Source organism: Grus americana, chromosome 3 (genome assembly GCF_028858705.1).
Source record: "Grus americana isolate bGruAme1 chromosome 3, bGruAme1.mat, whole genome shotgun sequence".
Classification (NCBI taxonomy): domain Eukaryota; kingdom Metazoa; phylum Chordata; class Aves; order Gruiformes; family Gruidae; genus Grus; species Grus americana.
The window spans coordinates 82,402,415-82,425,565 of record NC_072854.1 but is presented as its reverse complement, the minus strand read 5'-3'; the positions used below and the strand labels follow the sequence as shown (position 1 = coordinate 82,425,565).

Sequence of the window (23,151 nt, the reverse complement as noted above, 5' to 3'; positions counted from 1 at the left end):
TCATAGAAACGTATGTTCACAAGCCATGAACCACAGACTGTGGTCAAATCCTACTAAGTAGGACTGAGAGGACTTAAAAGTACATACTATCCTCTTACTATTCTTTCTGCAGGTGGAGTAACCTCTCTAACTACACAAATAAGTGAAGTGAATTAAAGTGGGAGGCCAGGTGATCTCTTGACCATCTAAAAGGAAGGAGGGACCCATATAATGCTGATTTGTCCATAACAAGTCTGTCTTTAGGAACACGTGCTAAGGTTATTTGAAAGTCTCTGATTTAGAAGACAGACCCTAATCTTAAACAAGAAGTAGAAGCAGGTGATCTGTAGGAAGAAGCAAAGACTGCAAAATAGGGATAGGTGGCTCAAGCCCACATGAATGCATTTAAAATACTAATCACATAATGACAGACTGTGATATTGAATCACCACAAAATAGACCTAGTTAATGTAGAGAAAAATGAATGTTTGGCAAAGGTGCTGGCTGTGCGCATTTCAGGTGGAAACAAGCGCCCTGCCAATTGCTACAATAATTAAAATAGACAATACTTCCATACAGATCAGCAAGACAGTTCAAGAGTTTAGTGACACCTGAACTTCTCATGCACAGAAAAGCTCCTAGGGACTATACTTCCAAAAATATTTAGAAACCTAATTCCTACTGATAATGGCGTGAAATGGAAACTTAAAATATGGCTGTTCATCTATAAACTTGTCTCTGCTATTAAACTGAAGTCATGGGCTTTTAGAGGCAGAAATCACAGTAATTTACTTAACCTTCATGAAAGACAACCACACTGCTAATACAGCCCTAACAATGGTTTGATCTCCATACAACAAAAAGGCTGTCACTGGGATCAACAAATTTTGTGGTGTTTGGGGTTTTTTTGAACTAAATTCTTTGATCCCTATGTACTAATTTAAAAAAAAAAAGTAAAAGTCAATTAACATATCTCTTGTTGATAACTAGGATTTCACAAATATTGAGCTCTGTTATTGACGTCAATGCATCAGAGTATGATTCTACAATCTGACTGCATCTTATGTGTGTTTCTTCCCCTCCGCCTTTGCATTTGAGAAATCAAATCAGATGCTGCAAAATAGTTCCCATAGGACAAATATGAATATTTGATTTAGACTGGAGAGCAGTTATTCACATAATTAGTTACCCTGAAAATCAATAGTGAGAATTTCAGAAAAATAAGAACTGCCAGAGCGGATCAGGACACACTCCTATCCTCTTTCTGAAGGTGGGCTGATACTATAAAGGAAAGTGCAAGAAACGCTCAAAAAGAAGCCCCCTCCCAGCCTAAGAGGGGCTAACCTGAATTCTGAATAATGAAGTTTAATATTCTCTCCAATATTTTTCCCAACTTATTACAAGTCTAGATCTTGTCACTGCTCTCAATTACAAGCCTCAAATTCTTGATCTCAAGAACAAATTATGTGTTTTCTTAAAAGTTATTTCTTTTTCTATCAGTTTTTAATTGATGACTTTTCAGCTTCATTGACTGTCCACCTGTTTTTCTCTAATGACATAATAAGAAGAAAAATGCTATTTGCCTGAGCAATATGTGCCAGTACTTTCCATACTTTTGTTTCAACTTCTTTAAGGTAAACAGCCAAAACTCTTGAGACTCTTTATAGATTGTCTGTACTCTTTCTCCTTAGTCATCTTGGAGCTTTCAGTAATCTTTTCTGAGAGGACATAACCAATATTACACAGTATTTCACTAGGCTGTACCACTAAATTCTCTGAAGGCATCACAACACAGCAGTACATTACATTATTCCAGTTCCTAAAAATCTGTTTTGCAAGTGCAGTCAAACAGCAGAGGTCTTCCCTGAGCTGCGTACAGTCCCAAACCATTCCCTCTCACCAGCTGATGTAATGATGTGAAACTCTGTAGGTAATTTTAGCATTTTCAGGAAACACAAGGCTTCTATTTGTGATACCTGAATGACATCTGTTAACATTTGGGCTATTCACCTGGCTGGATCAGCTCTCCCTAGAGTAATGCTGAGTCCTTTCTTGTTCTGTCCAATGCATATCAGTTGGTGTCTTCAGCAGATTTTCATTTCTTCCTCCCCTCTTTCATCTAATTTATAAGTATATGAAATACTGGAGTTGGTCCATAGCCTTGAGGTATCCCAGTATGTTTTAAATGGTCAGGTTTTCACAACAAAACTAGTCTCCAACTAAGTTTTGGGGTCATGGCAACACAATCTCTTATTATGTCTGGTAGTTTCCCTCATGGAGTTTTGTTAAAACAACACAAACTACCAAAATCGTTCTGAATGTCTCAAACAATTTTCTACATATAGATAGACAGATACACATATATATGTGTGTGTGTGTGTGTATATACATATAAAAGCAATCTAAATCAAGTATGAGAGGAATACACTCCAGTCTGAAAAAAACAGATCTGGCCCTACAGGTGATTTAGTTACAATAAAAAGAATGTCACTGAGAGAGACAGACCAAATCTAGATCAGACTAGATTATGGACTACTTCTACAGAAAGCAGGTCCATTATTAATGCTCTCCATAATTACAGTGCCAACAGCACCTAAATGTCTACAAGTGTGCAAAATAAGATGACAAAAAGTACCAGGGTACAATTTGAGCTTAATAAAAATTGTTTGTTCATAGTTCTTGGGCCAATTAAACCTTCTAACCAGAAAGCCACAAGGAAAGTCTGTATCCCAAAACTAATTGCATAAGCCCAGATTGAAGGAGTGTTCAAAGAGGTTCCAAAGTAGCTGTTACAAAGCTGACTTCCTATTTTTGATGATCTACTCCATTTACATCAGCCATTCAGCTGATGCAGATCAACACAGCTCTGCTTCAGCCATGCCATATTATACCAGCTAGAGAGATGGGTCTTTTCTTCTGCGTGTTCTTCTACATTCCTAGCAACTCAGATTTTAAATTGGCAACAACTTCACATAACCTATTATTTTTAGACATACGTTTATGAAACTCAGAGACTTTGTATATTTAGCCCCCACCATTACAACTCAAGTATGTAAATTTGTTATTCAAAACGAGTTACAAGAGAAAATATAACTAGAATAGCAGGTTTAGGCTTGCAATTAACTTTTTCAGACACAGTTATAAATTTCAACAAATAGGTTATAATTGAGGAGCCAGCATGACCTTTATTATTGCAGAAGGTTCGGCCATAGCAGCTCTGTGCGACTTCAACTAGACTATTAGTCACTGTGTCAGACAGAAGCCCTAACATCCAACTCAGTCTGGCATCAGCATACGATCTGATCCTGAAAACTGACCTGAATAAGCTTTATTCTCAGGAATGGTCCCAATCCAGGCAATGGAATTGCTCTTAGAGAAATCCCATACTCCCTGTGAGTAAAGTAGCAAATATCAGATATTTCTGTTATAATCACAATCAAGAAAAATAAAAGGCTCTTACAGAAGAAGCCTTAGAATATTTATCAGTAAAGTCCTATAATCAGGCAATCAGGAGTTGCTCTTCCTCACAGGAAAAATGAACTAGTACTGTGTACCACACTTTCTTGTATCATTCTCTTCCATTATTAAGCACGCTGCCAAACAGATAATCCACGAGTAAACATTTCAGAACATTTGCACTTAATACTTAGGAAAGCACAACATGAAAACATCACTTTGTCAGAGCCAGTCTTCCCAGCAATGACTTCTGTTACAGCAGAATCCTTTTTACAACAAAAGCCCTTGTGATGTTATAAACGACATTAAAACAACCAAAATATTTTTATTACTTCAGTTAATTAGTAAATTATTCTCAGAACTTGTTAATTCATGGAATTGCCATCATAGTGGTGAAAGATGGACAAGAAATGGGGTGTGTGAAATGCAAAAATACTAGGTGATATATTACAACCACTCAAGGTATCACTTCCTTTGTGAATCACGTATGTGGAGGGATACAGCTAGGTCTCTCTTCATACTGGTATCTGTAAGTTTCTTTCTCAAGTGCAGGCATATGGAAAAAGCAGTTCCATTCGACATAGGAAAAGGCGTAACACTCAGGTCAAGAGCTGTGAAAATCTGACAGACCCCCGAAACAACGGAAAGACACGCTGATAACATATTGTGAAAACAATATGTGCATGAATGCAATAGGGCTTCTACACGGCCATCACAAACAAGGTGATCAGCATCACTAAGTGTGTTTGTAACATTAAGACAAATATTTTAACCTATTTTCCTCATAGAATGTAACTGTCGTAATTATTGCACTACGCTCCTGCGAGCCAGCAACTGCCTAAGGACTAATGCAACACAGGCACAGAATTCTTTGCAGAGAGCTGGAGCACTTCCAGGGGGCGAGTTTTTCCCACGGGTAAAGGGATCAGACCGCCGCGCCCACACTTATCAGCCACTCCGGGCCGCCGTGGCCCCGACCCAAAGCCCCAGAGCTTGTCCCCCTCCTCCCAGCCCCACGCCCGGCCGCGCCGGGGACTCACGTTTGTAGCTGGTGGCCCAGGGCTGGTAGCCGTAGTAGCCGGTGATGCGGAGGATCCGCTCCTCGATGGAGGTGAGCCCCACGGAAGCGCTGGTGAGGTCCTCCACGGAGCGGGACCACTTCAAGTCCTCTTTGATGGCCTCGTCCACCACCAGGTACTTCAGCTGCCGCAGCTGCGGGCTGATGTCGGACAGCCGCCGGGGGCTGACATCGGGGGAGCGCCGCATGCCGCTGGGGGCCGGGAGAGGGGCGTCAGCGGAGGGGGGGCCACGGCTGGCAGCGCCGCCACGGGGGTCGCCGACCTCCGCCGGCCCGAGTCGAAGTTGGCGGCGGGCGGCGGGACCTGCGCCGGCAGGTAAGCGGCCCTGGCACCCGCGGCAGCGGCGCCGCAAACTTTCCTCACCGCCCTCCGCCGGCCGGACCGACCCCCAGGGGCGGGCGGCGCCGCCGGCTGAGGTAAGGTAAGGTAAGGGGAGGGGAGGTGAGGTTGGGTGGTGTGTCCCCGACCCTCCCAGCCCTCCCGCCCGGCCCGGCCCCGTAACGGTACTCACAGGGTGGCGGCTTTGCCCCGCGCGGAGCCGTTGGGGAACTCCCGGATCCCCATGGGGAGCAGCAGATAGGGCTGGGGGGCGCCCAGACTTCACGGCGGGGCGAGCCGGCGGCGCTCACCGGCTGGGCAAGAGGCGGGGAGGGAGCAGGGAGGCGGCGGCGGCCCCCGCGGCAGAGAGTCCCTGGGCTGGTGCAGCTTCCCCGCGGGAGAGGCAGGTACGGAGACGGGCGGACCGGCGCTGCCGCCTGCGAGGCGCTGCCGCCTGCGATGCGCGGAGCGCCGGCGGCGGGGGCCGGGCAGGGCAGGGCGCGCTCCGCGCCCCCCACCCCGCGCGTTGCCGCCAGCCGCCAGCAGGGGGAGCCCCGCGGCCCCGGCGCCGCCAACCGCCCGTGCCGCTCGCCCCCTGGCGGGCGGCCGTGAGGCGGGGCGAGGCGGGGGCGGCCTCGCCCACCCAGGCAGGCCCACTCAGTCGAGGAACGGGCCGAGGGACGGCCGGGGAGTGCCCTGTGCCCGCTCCCGTGCTCCTCTTGCACCGCAGGTGCGGCGGGCTCCGGTCGGGTGCCCGGGGCGCGGCCCGGCCCCGGCCCTGAGGAAGCCGAGCCGCCGGGGTGCGAGGCGAGGCGGGGCGGCCGCTGCCCGGAGGGAGCGCAGCTCTAGCAAGGGCTGCGTCGTTCGTCGTTGTGTCTCCTCGTCCAGCGTCCGTTAGGGAGAGATGGAACAGCGGTGCGGGCGAGCTAGGACACGGGTGGGCTGTGCCCCCGCGGCGGGCGGAGCGGGTTTGCGTGGGGCGGTTGCCGGGTACCTCGGCAGAAAGGGCGCCGGCGCGTGGTGTGACCGGCCGCAGCCACTACAGCCACACGAGGGACAACCGGGGCCGTGAGCACCCCAGGCGTGACGGGCCTGAGGGGGCCGTGGGCCCCCTCCCACAGGAGTACCCTCCCCTTTCCCCGTAACGCTACTGAACAAGCCCCAAAGACACCTCACCTTTCATTAAGCGACGCTTTTACTTTAGTTTTTGTTTAAACACACTACCTAACTTAAGCGGAAATCGTACAGTTAAGCATAAGTACATGTGTGAGCAGAGATGTGTATGTTATACGAGCACTTTATCCACAAACAACAAAAATTAAAGTCTGATAATAGATACTTAGACAAAATTTGATCACCTACAAGTAGAGATACTTGAATTTAAAGAATTTTTTGTGTATATGTGTCTTATGGGGGGGGGGGGGGGAAGATGAAATCTAAGGAAAAAAGATTGTTCCCTTTCACCACTGCACAAGCTCAGGTTACCTGGAACATTAAAACACCAAGTTACTGAATGTGGAAGCAAGCTGGTATCAGTTAAATGCAACCTTTTGCTATACTGAAGGTAAGATTAAAGGATCACCGCACCATTATCAGAAAGTAAAAAAAATCTCCAGCAGATGAAAGCCAAACTAATTACAATCTTATAAATACTTGTACTAAAGAATGGGGCTAACTTTATTTTATTTCCTATGCAACCCTTATTTTGAGCCTGTCAAAGTGAAAACAGGCATTGCTCTGGAGGTCAGTTCCAAAATCCAATAGAGGCAAACAGTAGAGGTCCAGCAGTGCAAGCAGAGAGTGACTGTGCAGGTGTTTGATGCCGCCTACCTGCAAAATGACAGAGCTCCTTGCAAGGTACACAAACCAATGCAGAAGCATGATTTAGGTTAAGATGAGAGGATGAAAACACAGTGCTCACTAAATCTACACGTACTGATTACTGACTTAATTTAAGTCTCTTCAGGGCATTTAGAGCAGAAGCAGTGATAACAGGCATGAATGGGATTAAACATTTCAGTCAGGCCTCTCAAGTTCAGCTTCATTCCATATGCAGAGCCCATGCTCTCTCTGGCTTTCAGTGATGGACAAGGGTAGGATTTCATCTGAGAATTGCCTGTAACACCACATGTATCTAGTACCTGCAATAATGGAGGAATTTGACACAAGATTCTCAAAGCGTACTAAAAATAACATAATACAGGTCCAGAAATGTTAAGTCTGGATTGGCTGTGCTCAGTACAGGACTGATTCACATTGGCATGAGAAAAGAGGTAGTATAAAGTTCTGAGCCTCAGAGCAAGCAAAGGTTCCAACAACCAAGTGACATTGTTGACCAGCCAAGCAATGACAACCGCTGAGCACTCACCTGCCTCTCGGCACAGGTTGGTACAGAGCAGCAGAGGCTTGGTCAGCCCTGCTGGACATTTGGCCTCTATCACTGAAGAGTTTTCTGTAGCCCCAGAGAGAAGCCATGAAAGTCGGAGGCCCTATTACACACCTCTGCACTTTAGTATGCCAGAACTCAGTCCTCTGTCCAGTAAAGATTGTTTTTCTGTTTTATTCTTTCCCAGCTGCTGTCACTTCAAGGTGTAAATTAAGTGAGGGATGGGTGTTAATACTTTCTCCTGTCATGCAGGCAAGTGACTTTGGACAGCTTGGGTGGCAGTGCTGACAAATTTGAAGTGAGCACGCATTTTGCGAAAGATAAAATTTTCACTCCCATGCATTTTTTTTTAAGTTCACTGAAACGTTTAATAAAGATGACACTTCAAAATTATATTAGGAGGCAACATCAACATAGCTAGCTTGTAGGATCTCAAACCTTGCTGTAAGTGATGTTTCTTCTTAGAAATAGCCACTGCTGGAGACATGCAAGTAAAAATTCTTGTGTATATTATTTTAATGTTGTTTAAGCTAAAACTGAAACATGACAATGTGGCATTGGACATTAAAAGATAGACTATGGGATCCCACGTGATTTGGAATTTCTAGATTTATGGAGCTACTTCAGATTTTTAATATCAGGAGAGAAAAGTAGTATACTAGCAATGCTACCAAGAGTAAGGAACAAGCTAAAAAGAAAAATTTGCTGAACAGTATATACCAATTTAAGGAATAGTGGGCAAAATGAAGCAGGATTTGACTCAGAGTTTAGGTTGGAGCCACCTTGCATGATATGCAACACCAAGCTGGAGCCACTGTAGACAGCTTTTCTGAACCTCTTACTAGTGCTTTACTTTTTTTAAAACAAAACAAAACAAAACAAAAAAACCAACAACCCCAAACCAAACACCTACAATCATCCAAACACGGAATAGTTAGGAAATAGTGTGGTTTTTAAAATGGCAGAGCCCTATAGCAAGAGAACATTTAGTACTTATTCCAGAGCGTGACTTATTTTGTCCCGTTAGATACATCTTTCTATTTTTTTCCAGACAACATGAAATTCTATGCTTGACTGACAGTCAGGTCTTAAAAGTCACAGCCATTAAGATAAATTAACATTATGTTGTCTACAATGTGATGCCATGTCAGAGGAAAATATAATTTAAACTGTATTTATTTTCACCTCCAATGCTAGCTTGCCAAAAGTTTCTCTGGGATGGAAGTTTACACTTATCAAAATACCTTTCTCATGAAATGAGTAGTAAGTGAATTTTTGTATTTCTCCCACACCCCAAGATAGAAGTTTTTCATTAAAGGATACAGTGACATTAGTAGGATAAGATAGCAAAGATATTTAATTGGGCAACAAAATAATCACAACTGCAGAAGCTACAGCATGAAGTTGACATGTTCCCTCTTCTCTAATTCATAAAATTCACCCCTACTAACTCTGTGTCTTTAGAAGACAACCCAACTGCCTCCTCAAGCAAGTATTCTTCTAACTGAATCTTCTGTAACTGATGTATGTTTCTGCCTCTTAGTATTTTTATGCTTCCTTCAGAAGGTACATACCCAAGCCATTAATCAGATGTACCTGCCCCAAGGGTTTTTGGGTGTTAGACAGAAATACAATATACATGATAAAAGTCCCATATAGTATATGGAAAGGCTTGTATGGCAAAACTATTAATTTTCTCTAGCCGGGGTCAAATTTGACATCCACAGGAATATAATGCTACTGTATATCCAAAGTGGCTCCAGCTAAATCAGTGGAAGTACACTATTCAGACTGGATAGGAGTGCAACTTTGAACATAGACTATTTCACACACAAAATATTTTGAATCAGCAACAAAAAAACCAGATAGCTAGAAACTTTCTAGTCTATTCTGCATAATCTTCCTTACATTCATGTTTTAAAATATTTAGTATCACCTTTAAATGATTTAAATAAACCCAGAGAACCAAGAAAAACTGATAGAGCAGAGAATGGTCAAATGCAAGACTGAATAATAAGCAAACATCAGCCCAACCACCTTCAACAGACTCGCGCTTACTCTCTCGAGCAGAGAGAGGGAGACGGTGTTTGAGAGAGCGGTCAGATGAATTTAAGGCAAGTTGCAACACATTTTTTCATGTAAGATCCCGCATTGTTCCAAGAGCCCTGCAACACACAGGCAAAACCAAACAAGCATCAAGATTTCCAATGTGACTTCTTGCTGAAAGCAACTGGAAAGCTCTAAAAATTATCATGTAGCTGCCTGTTGTAGTCAGGAAGGGACACAGAGAGTCAGTGTCCTGGTTCCTGAGAGATAATGCTGCTTTGTAGAAAGCTGATTTTAATCTGCTACTTTGACGCTATGGAATATAAACTGTTCAGTTTCTTCTTTGCCAGGTGCAGTGGAAAATAGAAGTCCTTTATATTTGGAATTGAAAATAGGCCCATTTATTGTTTTACTACTCATTGTTGGATGAGAAGTGCAGAAATAAAATTATTTTTTTTTTTTGGACATTTTATTGTGTCTTGGTGGTGTATGAGCCCTGCCGTTGCTTCTCTTCCCAGTTCAAATTGAAAACTGAAATACAAAGAGCAGAACAACAGTAACATTTCCTTCCTCCAGCAAGAGGCCCCAAAAGGACTGTAGGAGGTGTCAATGACAGAAAATACAGCAGACCTCTGATATCCCATATTTTGAGAAATGCCAGAGGCTTGCATCTCAAAGTCAATCTGTGTTCTACATAGCCTTGATATCCCTTCACATTCTGCTATTTCAAGTAATTTGTACTAGAAATAATCATATACAAAACAGAAGTTAAGCAAAGACTAGATACTGTCTTTCAAGTTTTCTGTATTTGTCTGTATTTCATTCCTAGTTTGTCCTTTTCACATCATTGACCACAGTAAAAGTTTGGCTGAGGCGTGAGCAAAACAACCAGGGAATAAGGAAAAGAGGGAATCATAGCAGCAGTTATCTACCCTGCCTAGCCATGAAAACCCACAGGGGAAAAATCAAACAAACCCAAACAACCTCCTCCCCTGCAAAAAAAAAAATTAGCCATACATAACAGCCACAAAGATATAGAGGAGAGAATTAAGGACTCCAGAGAAAACTTGAAAGAAAACTTTTAATGGATTTGTGCTCAGAGAGGGCAGTTGCTTCAATGAATCGGAGCACAATGTTCATACTATGTTTAAAGTTGCTTATCTGGAAGGCGTGCTAGCCCCAAGAAAAAAATCTGATAATTCTCACCCTTCAGATAAACTTTTGTTTTTCTGGTTTGAAGGTGGTTTTTAAGTTGACATTTTTTGATGCAGAAAATGTGTTGCTAGTCTTGGACTGCACAGCTTTATCAGCAGGAGAGATTTCTGAAGAAAAAGGAACACTTGGGGACTGATTTGACAGGCAATTTTTACTGTATAAAATTAATGGCAGCTGTTTGAAGCTGCTCATGTGTCTGAAACATTAAAAATCCCACAGCTGAATTTTTGATCTGGGAGCATAGAAGATCAAGGAGCATTACACTTTTGCCATATGGTTCTATAGTGTGGGGCACAGACACTTACTTCTATGTATGCATTTTGAGCCCTATTCATAAGTTAGCCACCCTTGTTTTTCCAGGTCTTCTGGAGATAGTTTTGGAAGCTACTATAAGTATCCTGCTGCACCAACCCAGACCCCACTTCTCCCCACATTATACAAAAAGGTGCCCTCTCTTCACCTTTTGCCACCTACAATGGATATATTTCACTATATCATGCATAAAGACTGTATCTCACTGCACTTTTTTTCCAGGTTGTTTTTTGAAATTAAAAGACTTCATTAAAAATCTGTTAGCAGTATAAATTTTTAGTGAGAGCAACAGTAAGAACCATGGGCAGACAGTTTGCAGAGGTGCTATGCAGATCCCTCCTGTAGACGACATCCCCATATACTATAAACGCACATCGGGGCAGATGTTGGCACTACTGTGAGCCTCAGGCCTGCACTGCTTCTTAGTATAAACTGATACAGCATTAAAAAATGAGTTCTTTCATCTTGTATTTCTTTAGTAGATTCTTTTATTGTGGTGATAAATTTGGAACAATAAGATTATTTGATTAAACTGTCTCAGTCACTGCTGAATGGACTACCCTGCTTGTAGAATTAATAAAAAGGCCAAGACACCTCATTAACATGCTCAGTATTGAGCTGGATTGGCAGCGGTGCAGTTTAATCCTGCCAAAGGGCATTTGCTGAGGAAAGTCAGAAGGCTTTTAAATCATATTCTTAAAGGTTGAGGCAGGAGAAGATGACCTTGCAAAAGCTGTAGTCCTGAACTGTCCAGACTTCCCCCCCGGCCCATTCATGCTAGAGCTGCTTACTGCACAGAACAATATGGTAAATAATATGGCTTTTCCTTGTGTAATTCAATGCATCAAGCTCAATTTTGCTGTGCATGCTGATTGGGAAGCTAGATAGCAAAGCTTAGTTTGGAAAAAGCTGCATTCGCTAGCATCTTCTAGCATTTTTTTAGTTGCTGAAAGTACACTAGCAGCACCTGATGGTCTAAAGGTAAACTTTCGTTTACGATAATCGATACAGACCCACCACACCACTTTCACCAATGCCTCACATTCTGTATAAGCAATTACACCCCAGAAAGACCTGGAGAAAGTAGATGGAAAGCACCAGTTCTGCGTAATTGTGACTATCAAAACATCACAAAGATCAAGATTAACGTCGTCATTGCTGTTTAAAATCATGCATCTATGGCAGACATAACTACAGAAAGTTATATTGTCAAGTAAATTGCATTATAATTCTCATACACAACAGCCTATAAAACAGATCTCAAACTTTTTTTTTTGAAACACTGTTTAGATTATTTACATCGTGTAGAGTGAACATCCCAGGTAATTACAACATTCTTTACAACTGGTTGTCCAGATGGAAATAGGGTTTTTTTTTTTCTATGTAGACACAAGCAGCTGCATTTCTCAACAGAAATGAGAAGTGCTCAAGCAAACTAGTTTCAAATCATTAAAATCTAAGGCAAAATTATCCGCCAAGCTCAATTAATCCAATTTATTTCATGCTGCTGAAACTTCACCAGCTTAATGGAGTTGTCTCCAACGTATAGCTTCTGAATTCCCAGGCAGGCTCTCATTTTGAGGAGCAGCATGATTTTTGTGATCAATCACTTTATCATATTTTCAAAAGAAGTGTGACTGCAAAAAAATTTTATTGCAAGTATCTTAACTTCTTCTAATTTTGCTTAAGCTTAGTACATTAAAAGTTCTTCAAAATCGGTAGGTCCTTGTGTTCCTTTATTGGTAATGTTTCTTCTGAAGTCCATTTTTATATTTTTCTAGGCTACCTTTATTTATTTGAGCTAAAGGTTTTCCTTTTTATATGTTTTCCTTTGTTGGCCCATGCAAAATTCCTATTCAAGTAAAAATAGGGGAATGTGAGAAAATCCAGCAAAGACAAATTAAACCATATTAGCAACATGATAAACATGAGCACAGTACATGGAAAGCAAACTAAAAACCATGTATGAAGGTAAGGAAGAGATCACATTATACTTAGATTACTTCATCAGGAAAAGGACACTTGCCTTGACTGTCTTGAAATACAAGTGTTGTCCTTGAAATAGTAATCCAGAGACAAAAATTACAGAAAGCTTTCCTAGGCTATAGGGCTCCATGGCACTTCAGGAAATGATAGAGCTGTGTGAGACTGAGGACCTGTGAGAAAGAAACACTCTTCAGGCCACTCCAGGTTTTTTAATGGAGTATTTGGCTATAAATAAAACCAAAAATGCTAGCCTTCATATTCTGTTAGTATCTGTAGTAAATAGAAAAAAACAAGGATATTGCAAGCCTCCCTAATAGCATTTTTTAATGCTTGTGAGAAATATAAGTTTTAGTTGTATCAAATAGACAAAAAAATTCAAATAATTCATTATTATTTTATTTTGTTCTCCAACTACACAATGTATGGATGAAGCAGTTGAAATTTCACACATTAAAAAGTTGAAAACCAGTAATATTTTATGCTTTACTATGCATTGAAGAGGTAATTTGCGTCCTTTGTATCTCACATGGGATTTTTATATTGCCTTCAATGTATTTTTTGTAAACATTAAAAGGGAATTAAAATAGCCGCTATAAAGCACAGCCATTATTACTGCCTCAACACTGAGCTGCAGATAGTGTTTTGCAATCCTCTGGTACTCAAATGCTTATATACACCGAGTTTTAGCTCTCAACCGCTATTAAAAATAATGTCTCGGAACCTTAAATACAGTGTTTCTCTACTAAAACAAAATAAATCCTTATCACAACAGATTTTAGCCTGCCTTTTGGCACCAATTATGGACCAAAATTGTTATTTATGACAACAAAAGGAATAAACAAAGGGCCTTTTTTTTTTGTGGCTTCTCCTCCCTCCTCCTCTATGAATAGCCAGTTACCATGATACCATTCGGGACAAAAGCCCACTCAGACCGTGCAGTTACCAAGGTGGTCACGTCGTTCCCCACCCCTCCAGTTCACTTTGTGCTGCCTTAGTCCATAAAACACTGCCTTCTCCTTGCAGAGATAAGCAAGGGCTCCCTTCTCTCTCTCTTCCACCAGTTGTGGACATTCACTGCTTTGTCAGGTGTAATTCCTTAGTATTATACACCAGCAGAGATAGTGTAGTGTACAGAAGCCATTTCTTTTTTAAGCCTAATCTTAACAGTCAAATTAAAAAACCTCGACAGAAATATTCCAGCTCTGCTCGTGAAGTTGAGGAGACACACAAAAACGTGCAAGTTATTAACAGCAATTTTTCTGATGTTGTAATAATCTGTGGGCTAGCAGGCTAATTCTAGGTTCTGGTACATTTCCCACTAAAGATGAAATATTCATCTTTCTTCTGTGATCTGTAGTTTTTGTAGTGTGTGCTTATTTTAGTATTGAGATAATTTGTGATAGTAGGACAAGTAAAAAAAAAATCTACAAAATAACTGATGAAAAGTTACCATTGACTGAAACAGGATCTTTAAATTAAGCTGATGAACAATGTTTGTGCTTTTTAACAATTTTGGCAGTTAGTAAATCCAAGCGGTGACTTTATTAGATCATTCTACAGTTAGTGACTAGACCTTGCAAACCAGAAAACAACAGAAACAAGAACTGCATTAGAAGAAAACATGCAAAAATCCTAGCTGCCTCCCAGTTCTTCCAGAGTACGCTTTTTGTATACTTCAAAGAAAAATCTCAGTGGCATTAAGCGAACCTCCATCTATCATGGCAGCACACCACCAGATCATATGCAAAGGTTTATGAAGAACCCCTCACACGCTCCCCATGAGAGAGACCAGGGAGGAAAGCTATTTTTAAGGTTTGCTCATCAGCAGCACAAACAAAGGTTCACCATTTAGGAGATACTTACTGCTATGGGAAAGGAGAAAAAAGGGGTATTGTTTTCACTTTCTCACCAATTTTATTCCCTGCAGGGCAATAGAACTGCACAGGGTAACGCGTCCTTTACTTAAGTTAGCAGATCAGATTGTAAACAGAGGGGATGCGGCAAGAAGACGCCGTCTTTACAGAGTCTCACAGTCCTGTAGTTGAGAGACTGGGCAGGAGAAAAAACAAAGAAAGAGAGATGCTAATATGAATCCCTTGCAGCCGTCTGTTATGAGAAAGAGACAATACATCATTTTTCCTGTTTGCCTGGGACAGGAGAAGTAAGGGGCTTACATCTCAGCAAAAAGCTTACAGTTTAGACACTGAGCAAAGCTTTGTTTTGGTAAGGATAGTTACCAGCAGAGAAGTGCCTCACTTAGGATGTTTGCTGGAGCCTCCATGGCCAGTATTTAAGCATCTGGATGCACATCTGTCAAGGGGTGAACCCTGACCCATCCAGTTCTGTTCTCCACAGTGGAGGCCACGATCCCCATTGCTCATTGGCAGCGGCCATTTCACATGGTAGGCCAAAATCATGCCAGAAAACACACAGACTCAATATTAGATTTCTAGAGAAGTGTTGCTGAAGTTGCTCTAATTATTCCATTTAATGTTTTGTGTTGCATTAGTCAATAGCTACCTCATTATTTGCGACCTCCTTGGTTTTTCCATTTTATCCCATTTTAGTTGTCAAACAAGACTGAAAAGAAATAAATCCTCGAGCTTGGGTAATGACTTGGTTTCCCTTTTCTGAATGCTCATTCTCTGGTTAAGAATGAACCTTTCCTGCTCCTCTCTAGAGTTAAGCTATCATTTAATCTGACAAACTGAAGTTACTCCTGATTCCCAACCCTTACCCATGGATGCTCATCAGCTCTATCGCATATGACTCAGCTCAGAGCTTCAGAGAGCATTACCTATGTCGTGCCTTTCAGAAACGCAGATTGTAGCACTAACTTTTGAAGAGATTCTTTGGTGACATTTTGTAAAGATAGAAATGAAGAACAAAAGAGATTTCCCTGCAGCCTGCAACGCAGGGGGTTGCAAGGGGAAGCACTGCTTGCCTGCTTCGCTGGATCCGATTTTACCACATGCAAGAGGCAGTCATCAAAACAACAAAGCAGAAGCAGCCAAATCAGAAAGGAACAGGATCCAGATGAAGAGTGGCCGTGATTTCTTCATCAGCCCCTAACGCAAGTAGAAACTACCAAGAAAAACATAGAACCTCCCTCCCACTACCCAGAAGGAGAAAAGGAAGCTTTGGGAGGAGAAAAACCCAGAACATCCTTAAGAACTCAGATTACCATGGAATCTAAATCGCTGAGCATGAGACAAGAAGGGCTATAACTGTTACCACTGGTAGATAACTATCAGCATGACATTTTCTTCCAAAGTTCAGCCTGCCCTCTGTTACCTTGTTTTGGGATAGGCACGATGACAGCAGAGCACCCACTCGTCACCTTGAGGTCCAGCTGACCGCAGGGGTTTTCATCCAGTGCCGCCCGTGTTGTGGTATTGCATGGCACAGACCAGCAAGACAAGCACACATACGGCAGAGAAGTTCACGAGAGACCAGTTAAACTGATTCGCAGAAAGTACATGCGATATAAAGGTCCAGAAGGAGGGAAGCGAGTCCTCTCATGTGGCTGTGAATGTTTTTTTGCCAGAGATGAAAAGGTAATGTGCAATTATAGTGTTCACCTACACTGAACATATCAATTATATTTTTAACTTGAGTTTAAAAAAAGTTCATCCTCCCCACACTTCATTTCTATACCCTTCCTAAGCACCAGTTGATTTTATTTATTTATAAGGTATCTACCTACACAGACACAGTGCTGCCAGTGTTAAGCAAAGGGCAGCAAGAGGTGAAGGGGGGAACAGGAAAATATCCCTGAGAGCAAACTGTGCAATTCTGGGGTGTGAAACTGCCTAGTGCCAGCATATACATGTTCTTACCCTCCATCAGTGCATTCCAAAGAGGTGCGTGTGTCTGCACGCACGCAACTCCAGTCCAGGGCATCAATCAGCTCATTCTCCAAGCTGCTGTACCAGCTGTGGCCCCACTGGTGGGGCTAGGGCATTTTTACCATCTTCTGCAGAAAGATGGCTAGGCCCTAAACAAACAAAGGATCTAGCTGTAGAGGTGTATAAGGAGACTTATCTTCCCTCCCTTCCTCTACCTCAAGCATTAAATTTTTAACAGAAGGAGAGTTTTGTAGTCTCTCTCCCCTTTGATCATCGAGGAGGTTTTAAAAAGCAACTCATTGGTTCCCTTCCTTTTGAAGTTGTACACAGGAAGATCATTAGTGGTAGATAAGCAGACAGATGCAGCGCTCAGTGTTAGATTTCCACTGTCACCATAACAACATTTAGTAGGGATGCTGAGCTACCATCATTTGAAACGAGACTGACAAGTGCTGCAGAGTTGTGGGAGGGTGACATAGCTTTCATTTTGAGGCTGCTCTCTCCAACAGCAAGCCAAGAATCTGGAGAAGGACCTGATCCTTCTGGACAAGAGGCTGGAGAGTCTCTATGCTTCATAGAACAATTGGAAACTTTCAGCTCTGCTTGTCTCGTGAGAAGAGATGAAACTTTGCAGGCTTTGGTAATTCATCGTGCAGCTTCTAGTTCTGGCTAGTTTGCAGCTCCTGCTCTAATTGTCAAGCTATAGAGAAGCTTCTGAAAATGGTTGCCTTCTTTCTGCCCCTTTTCCCTCTACCATCCCAACTCTATGAACCATCATTAAGTGCAAATCTAATGAGCCCAGTTCAAAATTTGAGTCATTTATGCATAAACAGCATCATATTGGTGGAAGGAGGTGGCTGAAAAGTAATATAAGAAAAGTTTCCTTTTTCTCCAGAAACCAGATGTTTAAACTGTGTTTAAATAATTTTTAGGCAATTACAAATATTATCTACATATTAACAGCCCTAGCTTATCTGCAACAACACTTCATGGGGCTCTTAAAGTCATAAATCCATCCCAGGACGGCCTCTTCACTGTGAAGTGCAGTAATCTCCTTTCATATTGGTTGCTTAGTTCTAGACTGGCAGGCAATATACATGGGTAATTAAGGACCTGGTTAAAACTGCAAAAGAGAGTTGTTTGGAATATGTGTTTTAAGATGAGATAAAGTGATTCCTAAATTTCTGTCCTGTTTGATGACAAACAATAAGAGATTCCTGAGGTATGACACTGGACGCTTCATGTCAGAAGGCGGTGGGAATTGGCAGCAACCTGCACATCACCTGTGCTTCTATGATACTTACTATCCAAGAATCACTTCTAAGAAAACAGCATTTCTCTGTGCTGTAGGTAGCTTCAACTATATCTTTTAGATGGTGACAGTACAGCACAAGAGATTTAATATCACCAAAACTTTGTGTTGGGCACAGAAATGAAAGCCCATTTCCTAGTTCTGGCACCTAACCTGTGACGCCCAGTGAATGATAGCGAAGCTTCAAACATGCACTTTTCACTGGCGCTGACACTAACCCTGTCCACTTTGCTATAGGATCACCTTGTGTAACTTGTCCAAACCAAAAAAGCCTACCCAAAATATCCATAAATAACGGTCTCCTCAGTGAGCTCACCTAATGCCGAAGACTTGGAGGCAAGAATACTTTGACATTCAAACAATAGCACAAGAGTTTACTGTCAGGAAGAACACAGGGGAAATAGCAAAGGACCTTACTTAGGACTTGCTTGTGGTGTTGGCAACGTTATGCTGAGTAACATCATTTCTAGTGACACCGGGCACAGGCAGCAAAAAAGAATCTCAGTGGAATGAGTTTTGGTGCCAAATAACAGCAAGTCGCTGGGCTGTCTCAGTAGACATAAGTGAAAATTCACGTTTCTCTCTATTTGGAGGAGGTTCATTTCAGCAGCCTACAGCCTCCAGGTGGTGCAAAAGCAAGGCTTTGGACAGGTGAATGTAGCACAAAGCTCCATGCAGAAGGTTCTGCTGCTGCCACACTGGCACACTAAATTACTAGCACTTTTAGCTGCTTCCCCTGGTGGCTCTGCTATTCATCCTCTTTTTCCTTCCCATAACAATTTCTTGTTGTTTATACAAGCTTCAAGATGCAATAAATTACTGTGGTTTTGTGCAAATATATTTCTTCTTGCCTGTATAATGAACTCTATTTGTTTCTAATGTTATAATATTAGCTTAGTTAAAAATATCTGCAAATTTCAGTGCTAGAATGAAAATGAACAATACCACACTAACACAAACCTCCTCACTCCATCAGATACACGTTAGAAGAATGCTAACTTTGTCTTCCATTGTTCATGCATCTATAGTTTTCCACTGCTTTGCAGATTATAATGAGCATATTGATTTTCTCATGTGTACACATACAAAACTCTGCAAAAGAGCTCTGCAGTGAAAAAACCTGCGTACTAATATCCTAGCTGGTATGTTAAGGGGCTGCTTGTGGGCACTAATCTCTACTTAGAGCTAAAAGAAACTGAGCCTTCATCTTAGAGTAAATTAGAAACATGACAGAGGCTACTAGACCAAGTACAAAGATTTAGATCAAATAACCCGATCAACTGTAAAAGCCAGCAGTCCATGCTTACACCAAAGCAAACTCTGAGCCCACTAATTGAGCAATTTCTACCTGTAGTACTATGAAAACTAGTAGGAATCATGAGCCTCAGAGCAAGAACTTTGGAGTAGAACAACAAAACAGTGTACTTGTGCATCCCAGTACACAACCTTTGATCAGGATAATCTGAAACAGCAAAATCCTTTGGCCCAATGTCCTACGTAAGGGCACTGGCAGTTACACTACTGCACTAAGTATAACAGTTGTTTGTGACTTTAATCACATGGACATCATCTCCTTTCATTACAGGTTTGGTTTTTTTTTTTTTTAGGCTGCATCTTACCACACATGACTTGGAAGCTTTTGAGAGGGGCAATAAGGGTGCTTGCCAACCTTAGATTTGGTGAACGTGAAAGTTAAATGCAGTGCCATAGCAGGGAGAGAAGATGTAGTGCAGAAGGAAGGCAATGCAACTAGAGCGAAAGACTATTTACCAAGTTAACTAGATGACTTGGCTCGTGTTATAGAGAGTAACATCTATACCACTCAATCTATCATAGCAAAAAGAAGGAGAAATACAGAAACAGAAATTTAGACTGCTCTTAAACTTGCAAATACTGAAGTGGAGTTTATTGGCTTGGGTCCACACTTTTGTACTTCATGGAGTATGAACTCTGTACTGAGCTCAGTACTTCGGGGCCTGTTGATTACTAATTGCAGAGAGTTCATTACAAGCATTACCATCCGAGTGCAAAACAGTTCAAAGAGGACAGATAAAGGGAAATTCTAAACATAAAAACAAAGAACCAAAATGAAGATGACAAATAAAAGCGCTAAGAAAGGAAGACAAAAAAAAAAAAATCACAGAAGACAGACAAAGCCCTGGGATTCCCATGCTGGCTGGGACTGTCATGCGTCTTTCATGATGCTGGTGGTGATGTTCCTCTAGTACCTCCAGCACTGCTAGGAAAAAGCCCACCAGAGCTTTCTTATGGACATGACGGTGTAAACAGTTAGATCTTCTGTTTCTAGACTGCTTGTGGAGAGACAGTTTTATGTTAGCAATCCATACCCAAAGCAATGAAAACCCCATAATAGAGCAGATTACCTCACGCCTCCATTCTGACATGAAGACAGTGCCCTTAAAACATATACTGAATATGCCTTTAATCAGTGCTTTGCATTTATATATGACAGCAGTGAGCTATATTTAGCCTCTTTTCTCATGACCTTGTCTGTAGCTTTCCCAAGGACTTTTTCAACCTTTCACACTTAAAAAGAAGAGGACACAGGTGTCTGCCTGTCCATTCACTGGAGGGTAGACTAATCACTAATGAGAGAGTCCAGAGTTTCAGGATTATGTGCTCTCTTCCTTTCACTTCTCTCCCCCAACACCTCACTGTTCCTGAATAAAAGAACCTAATAGGCTTGCTTGGATGAGCTTTGCTCTTCCTAAATCTCAGACATGGCTATAGCACTGTCCTAGGAAAAAAAAGGGAGATTGAACATCCTCCAGCATACTTTGGATGTGAAAACAGATCTGCCACTTGCACTACTTTTATCATAGCATCATCTCAGCCCTGGCATTTTAAAATTAGCGGCCAGACCTGCATTTTCTGTAGGGACTAGAGTCTGCTACCCAGGTTCTGAAAATGTAACTACTGGCCCCCTTGGAAGACCAATATTTCTTCTGGATTCCAAGGAGACTTCGATGTGAGCTAGAGGCAGAGCTGCACTGCTGAGACTTCTGACCAAAGGAACATGCACCAGCTCAATAAAGGTAGTTTCTAGAATGTTGCAGTTCGGTGTCTGTTTTTCTTGCATAGTCAAGACTTTAATCATCATTTTTATCCATCACAGAAATTCACTAAGAGCTTCAGAAGTGATCTTTGATCGGATTATAGGGCTAAAGTTGAGGTGAGTGGTCATCCCTTTTCTGTGGCCAGTGAACTTGTGCTCATTTATCTCAGGGCCTACTATGGGCAGACACCTGAAAACACTGTAGTATTACTTCCCCCAGCACTTACAATCCTGCTTTAAGCACTTTAATCAACATCTGATCTGAAATCTCCAACACTGTGAAGCAATGTTTAAGGATCACCCAATTGATTAATATTGTATTAAAAATAAAGTCCAGATGTCTTGAAATACATTAAAGGATAAAGTCCCTGAACCTGTAATATACAAGTACTAAAGGATTTTACAGGAAAGTGAACATTAAGAAGATAGCTCTTTGTATACTTAACTGTATAATTCCAAGTTAATGAATTTGTAGCATCTTATTTAGAAGATTTTACAATTGGCTTAAAATAAAAGCAGCACCATGCTTAGTAGTGAAGAAATTAATCTGAGGTGAAAGCCTTGTTCTCTCTGAAGTTTGTGCACCCTCACTCAGAGCACAAAACAATCTTGTGAGATGTGCTCACAGAAACCCTTCCAGTCCTTCAGGGACTTTTGAAGGACCCAAGTCTGTTCTCTCTCTCAGCTTTTACTTCCATTTTCCTTTGTTGACTGGCTCAGTGAAACCAGAATAAAGTCTTAAGGATGAGTCTTCAGCGGAGCACAGAGTAGGAAAAACACATTGCTAGTATGACCTGCTCCCCCCAGTATATAGAAGGTACAAGCACAGGGGTTCCTCCCAGCTCTCTGTTCATTTACATAGTGCGCTCTCAGTTATCTCCTGTTGGTATCTGCGTGAGCTGTACTTGCAGACAGAGCTACACACACTGCTTCCACTAAAAAAAAAAAAATAGACCAAGCAACTCACCTGATCTTATGTGTCCTCTTAGAAGCCAAGCTAAAGAAGCCAGACATCTAACTACAAAGCAACTTAAAATTTCCTCAAGCTTTACCTTTGAGATAAATGCAAGTGTGTGATTGTCTGCTCAGCCATTAACACGAAAGAATTTCAGTATTGAAGAGTACTGAGCTACCTGAATGCTAAGAATTGTTTTGCTTGGTATAATGTCAAGGCCGACGTTATCACGCGCATACTCTTTTCATTAACAGGGAGAAAATGCATTTGAACAGCAGGGAAAGCAGATATGACTTTGCAATACTTTCCAAAATACCATACACCTGCCTAAGCTAAATGAGGTTTTATCAAGATCTTTTAAAAAGAATTAACAGAGTTTCTCTCTTTTCTTGCATGCTTTGATCAGCTGTGAGGAAATTAAAAAGGCCATCGCTGTTTGGCTTTAGCACTAAAATCCTATTGAGATGAATGGTGCAATTAACACCTCTGAAAGCATTTGCTGGACCATTCATACAGTCCAGAATATCATCTTTCTCAAAGTAAGTTTTTTTTATAGTTGGCATTTATAAATATCAATAAATGTCAGAGACGCTAAGTTGAAGAATTGTTCTAATGTACAAAATGCAACATGTAGAGAATTTTTTTCCTAACAGGACCACATAGCTTTTCACTATGCTGGCCTGAACTGGAAGCTCAAATATCATCACTCTGGAGCTAGAAAGGTTGCATCCAAGTTTTGATTTTTGAAGGACTTTAGCTTAAAAATAAATATAAAAATTTGAAACCTTGTTTTACTAATTCCTAGCTGCTCAATTGTTAATTTGAATTTAAAAGCCCTGTTAAAGTGTAGTAGAATCAAACTGTATTCTAGTATTAAAGTGTTTGTTTACTACAAATATGGAATGGAATTTCAGCAGGTACTGCAGTTATGTAAGACTTAAACAAGCTCAAATATTAACTCAAGTTGTTTTTAGAAAAATGTTGATCAGTTACAACAAGGAGTGTTTGCCCAAATCTTTTGGTAAGAATGTATTTATACCTATCTGTTATGTCTTTTCCCAAAATAGGAATTTCAGAAAACAAAATCCACTGTTTTTTTTTTTTTAATGGGTGTACATCTACTACTGCCTATTTAGGACTACTTTAGAAGATGAATTACTGTATTCAACAGTAGTCACCTACT

General features: G+C 41.5%; 1 protein-coding gene across 2 annotated transcripts in view; it reads right to left on the bottom strand.

Moving 5' to 3' along the window:
• SLC35F3 (solute carrier family 35 member F3) overlaps positions 1-5,348 on the bottom strand; it is a 184,701-nt gene extending 179,353 nt beyond the window's left edge. The window contains exons 1-2 of one of the 2 annotated variants that reach the window (XM_054819923.1): positions 5,026-5,348; positions 4,476-4,705 (exon numbers count right to left, since the gene is read on the bottom strand). In XM_054819923.1, coding sequence (XP_054675898.1) covers positions 4,476-4,705; positions 5,026-5,078 — 283 coding nt within the window. In that variant the 5' untranslated portion in view covers positions 5,079-5,348. The remainder of the gene's footprint in view (positions 1-4,475; positions 4,706-5,025) is intronic. The other variant, XM_054819925.1, reaches the window with a different exon arrangement.
• Positions 5,349-23,151: the final 17,803 nt, after the last annotated feature.